This window comes from Anser anser (assembly GCF_964211835.1).
Source record: "Anser anser genome assembly, chromosome: 21".
Taxonomy (NCBI): Eukaryota; Metazoa; Chordata; class Aves; order Anseriformes; family Anatidae; genus Anser; species Anser anser.
Genome location: NC_139742.1, coordinates 12,116,362 through 12,131,722, shown reverse-complemented (window position 1 = coordinate 12,131,722; position 15,361 = coordinate 12,116,362). Strand labels below are relative to the sequence as shown.

The 15,361-nt window shown below is 47.8% G+C and overlaps 2 protein-coding genes across 19 annotated transcripts in view; one reads left to right on the top strand and one right to left on the bottom strand.

Annotated features, from left to right (window-relative positions):
• Positions 1 to 14,877, bottom strand: part of PBX3 (PBX homeobox 3) — a 114,829-nt gene extending 99,952 nt beyond the window's left edge. For 3 of the 11 annotated variants that reach the window (XM_083807271.1, XM_083807278.1, XM_083807272.1), the window contains exons 1-3: positions 14,474 to 14,877; positions 12,891 to 14,199; positions 10,202 to 10,275 (exon numbers count right to left, since the gene is read on the bottom strand). In XM_083807271.1, coding sequence (XP_083663397.1) covers positions 10,202 to 10,275; positions 12,891 to 13,147 — 331 coding nt within the window. In that variant the 5' untranslated portion in view covers positions 13,148 to 14,199; positions 14,474 to 14,877. Of the gene's footprint in view, positions 1 to 10,201; positions 10,276 to 10,502; positions 12,249 to 12,890; positions 14,203 to 14,473 lie in introns of those variants that run through there. The other 8 variants (XM_083807279.1, XM_083807273.1, XM_083807274.1 and 5 more) reach the window with 7 other exon arrangements.
• Positions 14,878 to 14,945: 68 nt separating this feature from the next.
• Positions 14,946 to 15,361, top strand: part of MAPKAP1 (MAPK associated protein 1) — a 106,904-nt gene continuing 106,488 nt past the window's right edge. For 2 of the 8 annotated variants that reach the window (XM_083807248.1, XM_083807256.1), the window contains exon 1: positions 14,964 to 15,089. The gene's annotated coding sequence lies outside the window, so the exon portion shown is untranslated. Of the gene's footprint in view, positions 15,090 to 15,361 lie in introns of all 8 variants that reach the window. The other 6 variants (XM_083807252.1, XM_083807255.1, XM_083807253.1 and 3 more) reach the window with 6 other exon arrangements.

Sequence of the window (15,361 nt, the reverse complement as noted above, 5' to 3'; positions counted from 1 at the left end):
TTCCTTTATTGAGCACAAAATGCCATAAATTTAGGTAAACCGAAATTAGTTCATGTAATACACTGACATCCAAGAATTTATGTATATGGAGACTATCATTTAATTTTCAGACATTCAATTTCTATAGTTGGTCACAGTCAAAAGGTCAAGAACCAACAAGTCAATAAGCTCCCAAGCTCCATATCGATATCACGTCACTGCCCTAACAAGTGGAGAGGAAGTCAGAAATAATTCACAAAAAAATTCTCAGCTGCGAAGGCCGGCGGATTTCCCCCGTCCCACACGAGAGCCGTGCGCCCGACCCTGCGCCGCGCGTGGTGGGACAGCCTCTGCCTCTGCCCCGGCCGGGGCCCGGGCTCTCGACACCCCACGATTCTGCTCTGCGTTCCTTGGGAATTTTCCCCCCCACAACAAAGGAAAGAAATATGAGATAGAAAAACTGATAGTTCCCACTCTATTTGAATAACAAGTGAAAACCTAAAAATACCTCCACTGCATGTTATTACCAACTGTATCACCAGGTTTTATAGTGACAGGACTGTGCTATAATTTCTGAGAAAACCTCGGCATAAAGCTCCATAAACCCAACCACTCCTGTAATGTATCACCTTATCTAGTGCACAATCATTTCCACAACTTTTCATGTTAGTATAATTTGTTCAAAAATGGTAATAAATACATCCTTGAAGTCAAATAAGAATCATTGCACAATCGACTGTAACTTGTTTTACTAGCAACAGTTAATCATGCAACCAGGATCTCACATAAAAGAAATAAGCAAACATTTTGGTGTTGTGTAATTACAAATGTTCGCTAAAAGCACACTTCCTTCTTTAATCAACAAATATATGAAAGCAGCGCTTTAAATACCCTTTCAAGTGGGTAATTGCGTCTGCGAAGTTATCACTAAAGAAAAACAGTGATCCCCATCTACAGTGAGCAAATGGTCCGCTGTACTAAACAAAGTAACTACAGTCAGAAAACCCTGATAGCCTTTTGCTAGAGGTCTAACCATGGATTAAAAATGCAAACATTGCTAATTAAAGCAAAGAAAGCCAGAAGTCTAAGCAAAGTCTAATCTGTTCATCTGCAGGAGGTAAGACCTCACTTAGGCGCACCGTTAATTTGAATATAAAGCGGACACTGCAAATAGTTCTTAAAGATTATATTCTTATATTGCAATTTTAATTATACTCAATACTTGATAAAATTTTCAGCATGTAACGCCAGTTTAACACAAACTCACAGAAATTTCTGATAGATAATATTCTCATTCTACAGACAGAAGTGAGACAAAGAAGGTAAAATTTGAGTGCTTCTCAATGAACTTCAGTGAGATGGCCGGCAAGGCCTGCGTTTGCTCCTGCTCAGGTAACTGCATCTCTCCTCACTCAGTTGAGAGGAGAAAATTTTCTTCTCAAGTCAACAGTAGCACCAGGATTCAAACCAGAAATCCCAGGCTTTTCCCTCCAGGTACCCTCTCCACCAGAATTAACGCCATTGGGGGTGTATCAGTACCGAGGAAGTTAAGGTTGGCCCCCAAATGTTTTAATTATTTAGTTCTTTTCCTCAAAAATTTCAAACTCAAAATAAACAACTGGAGACGGGTGATGCTCTCCTCTGCTTGCTGAGAGAAAAACTGACTTTGTGCCTGAAAAGGCACTGTTTTGCTCTTCCCGGCATCAAAATGGTTCCTAACTTTCAGTTTTTGGGTGATGAAGTCCTGACCAGATTCTTTGGGCCAACTGGCTCAGGAGCTCCCGGGGACTAAAACCCGCCAGGTCCACAGGCTGGCCACGAGGCGCCCGTGGAGGACGAGCAGGGCGCCCCGGCAGAGAGCCGCTCGCTGCCCTGGCCGCTGATGGCAGCGGTGTCAGGCAGAGGCCCGCGGCGGGCACGCACGCCAGTTGCACTGCAGCGACGCAAAAACCCCTGTGGCTCTGGAGAAACTGCTGTGGTTTGTGTCTTATGTGGTTCACGTTAAAAATTTCCCAACAGTGATAGACTTCAGCTGCCAGGATCAGGGAGACCATGTGCAGCTAGTACGAACAGCCCCCGCACAGAGCTCTGGGGCATTTTTTTATCCTTTTTCCTTTCTTTTAAATAACTATTGGGGCTCATAACAAGCACTGTCACTCTAGCACTACTCCCCTGATTGACTTTGCGACAATGATCTGTGGAGGAGATGGGCACGCGAGCACACAAACATTCTGCAAGCACTCAGGCAAAGAGGACTAGAGAGGCTTTGTTCGGTTTGGTCTGGTTTTTATTTTCCGATAAGTTTCTGTTCAATTTTCAGAATTACTTCTCTGATATTTTTAAACAGTATAAAAAAAAAAAAAAAAAAAGCAAACTAACCACAAAACTGTAGTAAAGAAATTCCAAGGCTGAACAAAAAACACACGCACACACAAAAAAGGAAAATTTGAACTAAATCAGAAACTCTCGTCATTGAGTCATCCTGGAGCATCCTAATACTGCAGAGGTCTCAGCACAGTGATCTTACGTATCATATATGCCCTAATAAATAGGTTCAATGAGTTGAGTTAAGGGCAGAGTTTAACTATTAACTCCAAATTTCCTCGCTCTTATGGCTGTAAGTCAATCCCTTAATGTTATTTTAACACAGTTTCTGGCAGTTGAATAAAATCTATGGTCAATATTACAACCCCTTCCTTCCTAAATGAAGGAAAATATACGTGTGATTTACATAAGAAATCATGGGAAATCCTGTAACGGAGCAGGGATGATAAATGTTCAAGGCCTGATTGCCCAGGAATCCAAGCCGACCATTTGACTTCAGCTGTTCAGGCCCTCGTTATACAAATCTCAAAACCAGCAGAACTGGCAGAAATACCTCCATGCAGGTATAGTTTTCAGTACAGTAACAGTGTGCAGTCAAAGAGGTTATAATGCAGCGCTGTAAGATATATCTAAAATAATACCACAAAAATCAGATGACACAAAGAATTCTAATACTTTCCTTTTGTTAAGATACAGTAACTGAGAATACAATGAAATTCTTCATGTTCAGTATCTCCCATTAGATCAATTAATATTCAGAGAAAGCCTTTAACATGAAGTTTAAATAATCATAGAAGGAGAAAAAGAACCACCAATGTTCTAGAAGCTTCTCTAGACCTTTCAATCAATTTTATTTATATGCAAAACCAAGAGAAACTCAGAAAAAACAAAGCTCCTCCTGATGCTAAAGCTCTCAATTTACTGACAGGCAAATGGCTTCATGCTGCCACTTAATCTCATTTCTTGCATAATGCCCTCTAATTAGCATATCAAAGTGAATTAATACTTCTAGGGCATTAGCAATGGGAAAATCTGCTCCAGGCTTCACAATAGCAGTTAAGCAAGAGCCAAGAAATCCTCAAAAACACCACAAACCACTTTGCATTGCAAAACTGTTCAATTTATTTATCCTCTCTCTCTAAACACTTTTACCGCACACTGTTTTACTACTGTTCACCAAACAAAATGATAATTGCCAAAGTTACCAGCATCTGTAATGCCTGTTTAGAATCTTAATTTAGATTGTATACTTCAAGATCTCAAGAAGCTTTCATTTGCTCTATCATATGTACCAGGATATACTGAAAATTTGTTCGTTTAAAAAAAAATGTAATCAGGATAATATTATTAAATTCCATTTCCACTTGTAATCAAAAATTAAATAATATATGAAAAAGCCACCTGCTGGACAATGAGGAATAAGAGATTAGCTTTAAATGTTGATGCATGACTTAAGTATAGCAAAAGGTTTTGACCTGTAAACACATGATACAAAACCACCCCCTTTCCAAGTGATTGATCTGCAGGACGCGTGGTACCCAGTGATTCATAGATACTGTTACAGCCCGTATGACTGTGCAACATGTACTGAACTGATCCTAAACAAAAGAATTCCAAGTAAAATACCTAAAATAGTACAAAATTAAAATAAATGCATAGTGATTTTTACTGTATTCTCTTAGGCAAAACGAGGTATTTTTACCCACTTCCTGAAGCAATTAATACATCATAGCTGTTACCATGAGATATCGGACCATTTTTCTTTAGAAAATATTTTCAGAATCTATTTTCAATCACAGGTCATTTTGTTTGCAAAATATAAACTGTAGTTTATAAACAAGGACTAAAAAAAACCTCAGACTTCATCATCTTGGTGCTCCCCATCAATCTTTAAAAACAGAAAAAGAACATTAGGGAAAAAAACCACGCTAGTACACCCAACCTAACCCAAGAAGGGAGCGGGAGCGCAGGCGGAAGGCTAATAACAAAGAGTAGAAGAAAATGCCGGGGTCAGTGGGGCTTTCTACGATTCTGTTTGCAACATGAAGGCAAAATGAAGTATGAGAGTAACAAAATAAATAACGATAGATATTTATCTAGTACTTTGAGCCTTTCTAAAGAATGTGCATTATTGAAAAATATATACCATTCAAGTACCAGGCTTCATTTCCTTTCATATTTAATTCCCTGTTTACTTCCACTGTAAAGACAGCATTATGGAAGAGCTCTAATGTCCAGCTGAGAAGCACAATTCATCTGTTTGGCTGATGAACTACTCTAACTTTATAAAAGCATGAACTATAAGAGCTGACAGAAACTTTAATAATTTATATTAAATATTGATGTGAATTATTTACTCCGTTCATACTTAAAGACATGAATTGCCTACCAGAGAAAAGCAAATGTGACAAAAGGTCAACATGATGGTGAAAAAAGGCAGGCTGTGTCAGGCATGTGTTATCTGAACCATGCTGATCACCTTGATAAGCGAATAGCATTAAACATGACTGCTGAGAAAACAAACAAAGCATTCTTCTCAGGGTGTCAATTCAGGGAATACAAACAGCTACATCTAATTCTACCAATGATACAAGAAAAGGAAAACACTCAGCTCTCCACCGATTTTGACTGATTAGTACACAGCTTTAGTATTCATTCTTATTATTCATAAAAATATTCATCAAACCATCATACATATGATGTGCAAGGAACTGTAAAACAGTCTTAAAATTGAGAACAGATACAAACTGGACTCTCTTTCTCTACCACATAATTATTAATATAGTCTTCATATGCATTTAAATATTGTATTACATTTGTAACAATTTAGTATGTCTAATTCTGCTTATATTTGTCTACGGTAGACTGCAAATATCATTATATTAATGTTTCACACAAATCAATATTTAAATTGAAAAAAGACAGCATAATATCCATATCGTACAACTTTTTCATTGAAAGCTGTAGGAATAGAGCTTGATAAATGGGCTAAATCCTGTAAAAAGGGACTCTTGCATTCACTATATGCTATTATTATAATTTATCTCTGAATGCAAAAATTCCTTAACTTACAGCAAGCATCCTAAAATAAACCACACAGTAACTCACATAATTTACTGTTTTCAGATAAACAAGCAAATGTATCAAATTCAAAAATAAAATGAAGGAGATGAAAAATAACTATAAAATAAAATAAAATAAATCCCTGCTCTTACTTAAATTAGTATGGACAAGTAGGTCCAAATTTATCCTTTACGCAAGGGGAAGAAAAAAAAAAAAAAAAATGTGGAAACACAGATCCTGGTAATCAAGGCAAAGATTGTTATTTAAATATAGCAAGGAGCACTAACAATGTTATGGTCTAAAGATACTATGTAGTTACAGGTTCTGCAAGACAAAGTATCACATTTTTTCTAATGAAAATTATCACCACAACCGCCTGTGTTCTTATCCAGAGAAGTATCCTGCTGGAAATCCACCGAAGAGAGAGAATTTTGTGAATGTGTTTGAACCAGACGACCAAATGACAAACAAGATACTTTATCCAATTTATTTTTACTAGTAGGATATTTACAAAGAAAAGCAGTGCCATTGCCATAAGGACAGTGTAAATGACCTAGCACACTACTGCACGTCATCATTTGTAATACATTTGCTGACAATTAAAAAAAAAAAAAAAAGTATAACCAATGATTCAATGAAAAAATTTGGACACTGAAGCATGAGAAAGGAAACAAAAGCTAAATAATTTAAGCTGAAGAAAAGATGTACACACATAAATACACAGTGATTACTACCTTATGTAGTCAGGGTACATAAGAAATATGTATTTAGTACCTTGAAAAAAACACCAGGACAGCACATAAATATTTTAAATAGCTAAACTGAATAACAATAACATCATTGTTGATATTTTGAAAATAGCTACCATACACACACACACACACACACATATATGTATGCTATCGGTGCTATTTCATTGTTCCCTTAGAATCCTTTAATGTTCAGATCGCCCTGTTAGGATTCCATGTTATCACAAATTATTTGAAGTTGATGGCACTAAATAATAGTTTATAAACAGTGAAAAGTTGGAATTTATGTAAGGGAACAATCCTGTGGTACTACTTTTAAATAACAACAGTGGAAAAAAAGGGTTAATATTTTCAAATTCTTGTAGAAGACAAGGCAAAAAGCAAGTCTCTCTCCAAGGAGTTACCTAACAGGCAGTTTACAGATTTTGCAGCGTATCGACAAGGGGCGTTCCTAAAAGAGTTGGGCCATTTTCATCAGTAAGGAGCTTTGCAACACGTAAGGGCATGATACAGCCCTTCAGACATCAGAATTGCACTGTATGGTTATTTGCAGTCGTAGCAATAAGTAAAGGTTTTCGTTTACATGGGGAACCGCAAAAAATTAACCTCATGGTTAACTTCACTATTTGTCTGGCCTTTCTATTTCTTTTTTCATTCTTTAAACCAAAACTCTGCAAGAGGGGAGAACATTTTTAATGAACATTTTCCTCCTCTCTCTTTAGACATAAAAAATAGTTCAACCAGCCCAACCAGCCAAGCAGGCCTTTCTCTTCCCCTGCGGACACCTCCTGCAGTCGAGAAGTTCATTAAGTTTTATGATCTTCCCAAGTCAGTCCTGCTTATAAGCCTCACAAAGGCCACAAATCTGGCAAACCATCATGTATGCCATTAGGCTTTACTAGTAAATGAATGCTATTTAGGGTTTGTGGTGACAGTAAATTAGGGTTTGGTTGGCAGCTATCATTGTTTCTGTTGGACCCATATAAATAAATAAATAAATACATGCATACGTGTGTGCATATATGCACACGCATTCATACATTTTTATAAGTGCGTGTGCCTATCCGTATCAATGATTCTTAAAGACAAAACAAATCATCTATCAACACAGTCTAGGATGTAATAATATGTCATTCCACTGGGAAATAATTGCAATTCCCTAACCATTTTAAGACTATAAGAATTAATATATTTTCATTTCTATCTCCATGAGAAAAACCAGTACCTCAGGTATAGCAACGTACTAATGTAGAGTTAATCAGATTACAAATCTGAAGGATTTTTAGTCCGTAAATAAGAGAGATTATTAAAAAAAAAAAAAAAAGGCACGGATCAGTTTTAGATTCCTCCTGGTAGGCGCACAAGGCAGACAGATACGCAGGAATGCAACAGATGTGAGTGCGCCTTAGGAAGGTAACTTTAAGACTTCCAAGCGACACCTCAGAGAGCAGGTAAAATATAACAAAATAGAGCCAACAGACTCTCACTTGCATATCTTCGTATGTTATTAGAGGGGCTTCAGTAGAACTTTGGGTATCATTTTTCCTTGAACTAATTAAAGAAATAAGTGGCAGTTAGTTTCTTTATGAAAACCATGCTACCTTGTGGTTGCCTCTAAGAATGCACATATCTATTAATATCTGCAAGGCTCTTAAATGCATTATGCAGCACTTTTTTAAATGTTAAAACGTTAAAAAAGAAATGTCAGGCTAAATTCAGTAAGCTCAGTGATTTGCTTTATACATGGTAAATATCTCACGCAAAAAAACTCGTGAGCTCCTAACCCTAAGTGCGACGGAGAGAAAGGCTTCGAAAAATGTGATGCATTCATTAACCCTTGCCGGAAAGTGACAGAGTTGCTCTACCTAAACTGGGGATTCCTCCACGTATTGTCTCGCTACCGGTCTTGCTGACTGTACTGAAAACTACTAAAATATAAAAAAAATACATAATTCAATATAAAAATGACTTAAATATTGCATTACTTATTTCAGAATAGACATGACTGCAATTGCACTTCACGTATAGGCTCCAGTCTCCCTTCTCACCTCTCTTCCTCCTCACAGAAGGTAGCGGGAAAGCCATCACAGTAATTCCCACTGCCAGCACCAAGGTAAACTTTGGTTCTGATTAAAAAGAATCAAATTCCAGAGCATGAGCCAGCTGCAGCCAGATTTAAGTACTTGGACCACAAGACAATGCAGAGCAATGGGGGGGGGAAGGGAGAGCTTCTGCTTTAATTGCATCTCGGACTGTTTACCCTTCCAGTTCAGAATTGTTCGAGCTGTTTCCTACGAAAACAGTTTATAGAAAATAAGCTAGAATTTATCTTCACGTTATCTTTGCTGTAGCACACTGACTGAAGTCTGTACAGACATTTCAACTCAACTGGGAGACCCTGAGTGAACGTCCCCCTGCGGGAACAGTTTTTGGTGGGGGTGTGGATTCATCTCCATCAATCACTCGGTGCATTAATCCTGTCTCTCCTGTGCTGCTGGGGCTGGCAGGATCCTGCCTTTGGGCAGACAGACGTCTTCGCTCTTTGTTGGTTCTCAGCTATTTTACCAAAGAGATAACTTGCAAACTTGGCTCGACTACTTGGAGCACAAAGGCAGGATTTTTCTCAACTCGCACATTTCACCGAAACACCCAAAAACATTTCAAATCCCAAAATCTCCTGTCAGGTTCCCTCTCGCTTCTGCAACAGCAGTGGCCTCACCAAAGCCCCCTCTGCCAGTAATCCCCGCTTCTGAAAAGACTTGTTTTTTTTTTTCTTAACTCACCTCTGACATGTGGCTGACTATACTTTCCTTTCAAAACAGCGAGGCTAAGCCCTGTGCAAATAACGTGATCGCAGGACCTACGCCTGCCTTCTTAATTGAAATTTGCCTGCTGCAAAATGTCTGAACATCAAGGGCAGGTTGCTTGGTTAGCTCTGGAGCAGGACAGGCAGAAAGTTTAGAGAAAGACAGAAAACAAACACAAACCAAGAAGGACAGAAAGGGACTGTGAACTGATCGAGGCAAAACACAGGCACGGGGGGAGGGAGGGCAGAAGGGGGGATCATTCCCCTTATCCCTGGTAATATAATGCAATATAAAGCAGAATCAATCTTAATATTCACAACACAGTCAATACCCTAGTGCTTAGCTGTCAGCAGAAACTGAAGTGGATCCCCGGTAGCAAAGAAGCCCTTGGACATAAAGCACCATAATTTACTGAGTACTGCGCACTTCTGGGCTTCTCAGTTGGTAACTGCACGATTTCACATTTGTAGGTTTTGTCTACATAACCCTATTTGTTCAGCTTGCAATTACGGGGACTGTGTGTGTTTGAATATCAAGTACAGCTAAAAACGCAAGCCAATGCATATTTTTATTTTTAAAGCCAGATCAGAAAAAAAAAAAAGGTTTTTATTCTCATAATGCAAAGCAGAGTACTTTTCAAAATCGTCTTCTTCAAAAAAGAAATTTATCTGTAAATTCAGTGATGTCAAAAATTTGCAAAAAAGAAAAATTTAAAATGCCTTTAAGAAAAAGTACAGCATTTATTACTGTCTCAATAATGTAGCACAGGAAAAAATGCTATATTTTTGTACACTTGAGAGTAAGATTTTTGACATTTAAAGTGTCATCGCCGGAGAACAACTAAAGCTTTGCTGCACTCTACAGAAATTTGGGGTCAAAGCGTCCGTCACTTTCTTATTCTTTAGCTTCTTCCTAGCAGCGCACTTCCCGTGCTCCCGCGCTCCGCTGCCGGGCTTTTACTTTGGGTTCTTTTTGGTTTGGTTTGTTCCCGTCCTTTCTCCCCGGCAGCGCGGCGCGCCCTGCCCGACCGTGACCGCCGCACCCGCTCGCAAACTTTGCGGCCCCGCCGCACCTGGGGCAGCGCCGGGCACGGCTCCGCGGGCGGGCCCGGCACGGAGCGGCCCGGCACGGAGCGGCCCGGCACGGGGAGAGCCGCGGGCAGGGGCCGGGGCCCCTCCGCCCCGCTCCGCTCCGCGCCGCGCGGGGCCGGACCGGGCCGGGCCGGGCGCTCCCGCGGCGGAGCCGGCGGCGGCCCAAGATGGCTGCGGCGCCCCTTACCTGTTTTCTCCTTGATCTCGCAGAGGACGCTGAAGAGCGCGGGCTTCATCCTGTGGCAGTTGAGCGCGTGCTTCCTGCAAGAGAGCACAGAGAGCCGTTAGCGGCCGAACATGGCGCCCGCCGCCGCGCCAGGCCGAGGGGCCGCCGCTCCGGGCCGGGGGAGGCCGCGCCGCGGGGCCGGGCCGGGCCGAGCCGTGCCGAGCCGCGCCGGGGCCCCGGGCCGCCGCGCCGCCGCCGCCATCCATCACCGCGGCCGGCGCCGTGACAGCGGGCCCGGGCGGCGCGGGGCCCCGCGGCTCACCTGCGGGCAGCGTAAATCAGCGCGGGGCCGCGGCCGGCGGCTGATTTATGGGGGACGGGGGCAACTTGGGCGCCGGCGGCCTTTGTTCGGTAGGACTGCGGCTGGGGCGGCGCGGGCTTCCCCGGCACCGACCTGCCGGCGGCTTTGCCGCTCGTCTGCCGCCGCCCGGGGCAGGGGGCGGCCGGGCCACAAAGTTACGGGGCCCGGCGGAGCCGCGGGGACCGGGACCGGGACCGGGACCGGGACGGGGACCGCGGCCGAGCCGGGCTGAGACGCCCCGACAGCGCCGGGCTGCAGCCGAGCCGGGCGGCGCGGCACGCGGCCCCAGCACCGCGCGGGTCTCTATTTATTTTATCGGAACAACAACAACAAAAATCATTAAACAGCGACTCTGGTTCGGCCTCGGCTGCTTGCGATCTCTGCTACAGCGCTCGGGAGTTGCTCTGCCGGTGAGACGCCGGCTCTCCGCGGAGGAGCGGGGAGGAGAGGAACAAAACCCACACACACAACAAGACAAGGTTTAATTAGACGAAACCAACTTTGCTTGTGCCTCATCCAGGCTTTGGTCAGTGATGGTCATGATCTGATGGAGGATGTCCCCGATGTCCTGCTTCCTGCCGTCGCCGTCTGCCCCTTCGTGTCCGTGGGGAGGAGGCAGAGCCATGCCCCCCTGCACCGAGTGGCCGGCCAGGTTCACGCCGGCCAGAGTCTGCAGCATCCTGGACTGCTCGTCCATGCCGGCCTCCGCCGCAGCCCGATCGATGCTGCCGGGCGGAGCGGCGGGCGAGCGGGCTGCGCCGCCGGCGGGGAGCGGAGCGGGGGCTGCGGGAGGAAAAGGCGAATAGGTCTCCGGCTCCCGAAGTCAGTCTCAGTTCCTGACTCCTCGCTCTGTCCTCGCACACACGCGCGCGAAAAGAGAAATAAATAAAAAAGGCAAAAACCAGATCGACAACAACAACAAAAAATCAGTATCTGTGTTTGGACCGGGTCTCAGCAGTTTATTCCACTCTCTTCTCCTTTCCAGCGCAGTAAATCACTCTCTTCTTTAGTTACAGTCTTCTTTCATCATCATCATATCTGTGGCTGGGATAAATGACTTGATAAGGTTTCTTTGCAGTTTTCTTTCCTTGGTACAATCTTCCTCCAAAGCTTTTTTTTTTTTCCCCTTTTTATTTTTATTGTTGCTTTTTATGTCTTTCCCCACTTGTGCAAAAATCTTCTTTGCAAAAAGATGAAAAAAGAAAAAAAAAACACAAAAAACACAAAATCAAAAAACTTGCTTGCAAATCCCGAAGAAGTTAGGAGGGTGGCAAACAGCAAAAACCACAACAAACCGAGCGAGCACCCCCACCCCCAAATTGCAACATAAAAAAAAGCCAGGAAAACACAATCACAGAGGGAAAAAAAATTAATTGCCCTCCCCCCAAAAATAACAAATGGTCCCAAGTCTGTGCAACGGGGGGAAACAGCAGCGATCAAAAGTTTGGACTCGCGCAAAGAAAAGAGCGGAAATAAAGGGGAAAGAACTGTAAAAAAATTAATTACTCTCTGCAAAGCAATGTGCAAAAATACCAGCCGGCCGGGATTTATGGGGCCGGCGGCGCGGTGCCGGTGTGTGTTTTATGGTGTTTGATGGCCGCTCCGTGAGGGATTGACAGCCTGCCAACGCCACTCACTCACCCCGCAGACGTGTCACCCTGTGAGCAGCGCCGCGGCCGCCGGCAGGGACGTGGGCCCGCCGCGCCCCGCCCCCGCCCCGCCCCTGCCCGCCGCCCGCCGCCCGCCCCGCCCCGCCCCGCCCCGCCCCGCCGGGCGTGGCCGCCGCCGCCGTGCCCGGCTCCGGCTCCGGCTGCGGCTCCGCGGGGTCGCGGCTCCCGCCGGGCCGGGCCGCGGCGGCGCTCCCCGGGGGCGGGGCGGGGCGGGAGCGGCGGGCCCGGCGGCCAATCGGAGCGCGCGGGGGCGGGCGCCGGCGGCGGCCGCGGCCACTCAGAGCGGGCGGGGCGGGGCCCGAGCAGCCCGCCCCCGGGAGGTCCCGCCCCCCAGGCCGAGAAACTTGCGATTGGGCCGTTCGAACGGTCACGTGCCCGGGCCGAGCGCCGCTCCGGCCCCGCCCCCGTTGCTATGGGAACGCGCGGCCGAGGCCTCGGCGCCCGCCGAGGGGCCCGAGGCCGCCGGGCCGGGCCGGGCCGGGGGGGCCGCTGGGGGCGGCGAGGCCGAGGCCCCCCGAGGCTCCCCGAGGCCCCCCGAGGCTCCCCGAGGCCCCCCGAGGCTCCCCGAGGCCCGGCTCCCGCCGCCCGCCCGTCCTCCCGCAGACCGGCGCTGGCCGTGACAGCACGAAGCGAAGCGCGCAGCAGCCGCTCTCGGCCCGGCCCCGCCGCTGTCACCCACCTGCCCCGCGCGGTCCCTTCTCGCCTCCCACAGCGCGGCACGGCGCGAGCCGAGCTCCGGTGGCCGTCCCGGGGGTGCGTGGTGGTTTGGGTTCGGCTGCAAGGAGCCCTGTCCAAACTCAAGCCTCGTCCGCGTCTCTCTGACGTTCCCGGACGTGTGGCTGACAGCTCGGCTCCATGCGGCTCACCGGAGCTCTTAATCCTTCCCCTCGGCTCCCGCTCGCCTCTTCTCTCAATCACGGCTGACACCGCCGTCATCGCACCTTCACTCAGGACCGTAACCTGGATGTCATCCCTTTGACTTGGGGCTCAACCACGTCTCACGCGGGCTGTGTTTAGCCGTCGCGGGTTATTTCTGGGGAACATAACCAGGCTTTTACCGTTTCTCCAAGCGATTAGCGCATTTACTCAAATTCTAATTATCTTCTATCTCGATTACTGTGGCATTTTCTGGTCTAAACAAATGTGTTCTTAGTGTCATCCAGCTTTATTAAAAGCGCTACTCCAGACATCTTTTTTATGATTATTATTTTGAATATTTCACAAACCCGTTTGCATTTGTCCACTGAGGGCGAAGTTTCACAGAACAGCTGAGCGATTCCAATGGCTAGCTGGCACTGAAATGAACAGGACGCTGCTGCCTTGCTCCCCCTGTGCCAGCTCTGGTGCTGATCTCGCCCCACGGTGGTCCAGTTTGCTTCACTAAATCATCGGAAAGCTCATCTTCGGGGTTACTTTTTCTACTAGTTTATCAGGCTGAGTCAGGTAATTACAGCATGAGGTGACGGCTGGAGAATGACTCTCTGGGCTCTGCTTTCCCCTTGGTCATGGCCTTATGCTACCTATTGTCTGTCATTTGCTAGAGCAGTTTCAGTTCCTTGCCTTCAGTTGGCCACTGATGCCAGGCTCTGTTATCCGGCCTTCGCAGGATCACACAAACATCTTCACACCAGAGCCTTTGGTGGCACTCTAATTCTTTTCACAGCCATCCTGTAGCATCCTTTTTAAAGCCTGCTTTTTGTCGAAGTGTACGGCTGTTTAAAGACTGCTAGGTCATGGTTTGCTGAGAAACTAACCAATGTTGTCTCGTTATTGCCACAGGAGATGGTGGAGGCAGGCTGCGTTGACAAGTTTAAAAAGCAACTGCAGAAATGCCTGGCCAGCTGGCCATGGACAGGTACAAAAGGAAAACGTGTGCTAAAAGGACTCGTGAACATCTCCAGTCCTGGACAGTCTGCGAGTTTGAAGCACATGGACCGCCGAGAGTGGCCAGGCTCATCTGCCCGCTCCAAAACAGCATCTGCTGTAGTCTGCTGGAGAGAAAATATGAGTCAGAGGGAACGCTGGGCTAACCCAGTCCAACATTTCTTGTGTTTTCAAACAGTACCAGAATTGTTAAATACAGGGGTTTGCAAGTTCTGTTCGTCTAAATGCAACACGTTTACGCTTGTATATCAAGTGCTATGTGGAAGGTTTAGAAATCATAATACAGATATCAATACCCTGTAGTGTTGACAGGTCAAACAAGCAAAACGTAGAGGGTTTGGGAATAAACTGGTACACCCTCAGTCGGGAAAGCGTTACCTCTATTTGCAGTAAGCGCGGCTGAACATGGGAACTACCGGGGCTTTCCTCACAAAAGACCTCACGGAGCTGTGTCAGGGGCGGTGCTTGGTTTGTGACCGCTCCCGCTCCGTGTCCCTAAGCACGCGCCTCCCTGGGGGATGCGGGCGCGTCACGGGGCAGCCCGAGCCGCTCGGCAGCACCTGCCTCGGGGGCGGGCCCGGCCCCTCCAGCCGCACGGCGCCCGGCCTTCATCGCAGCCCTGCGGCGCCACAGCGGCGGCTCCGCGCGGGGCCGGGGCCCGGGGCCCGGGGCTGGGGGCTGGGGGCCGGGGCCCGGGGCCCGGGGCTGAGGGCCGGAGGCGGCCCCGTCCCGTGTCCCCGCCGCGCCCGGGGGCGCCGCCACCGCGGCCCCTGACGCACGCACGCGCTCGGCGGAGCCGCCGCCGCCATCGTCACATCCGGGGGCGGCGCTTCCGGGTCGCGGCGCGGCCCAGCTCTGCGCTGCCGCCGCGTCCCCGGCCCGGCCAGGCCCCGGCCCCGGCCCCGGCCCCGGCCCGCCGCGGGGAGCAGGCGGCGGTGCCCGGCCCGGCGCGGCCCCGCGGAGCGGCGCAGCCCGGCCCGGCCCGGCCCGGCCCGTAAGTGCGGAGCAGAGCGGGGGGCGCGGTGCGTGCCCGGCGCCGCCCGGCCTCGGTGGCCTCCAGCCACGGTCCGCGGCGGGTCCCCGGGGGCGCGGCGCTGCCGGGAGCGCGGCGGGCGGGGGCCGGCCCTGCCCTGCCCTGCCCGGCCCTGCCGGGGCTCGCGGTCCCGGCGCGTTGCTGCGGGCGCGGGCCGAGCGCCGCTGGGGGCCCGGGGGGCGCCGGCGTCCGCGGTGGAGGCAGGGCGGAGGCAGGGCGGCGGCCTCGGGTCG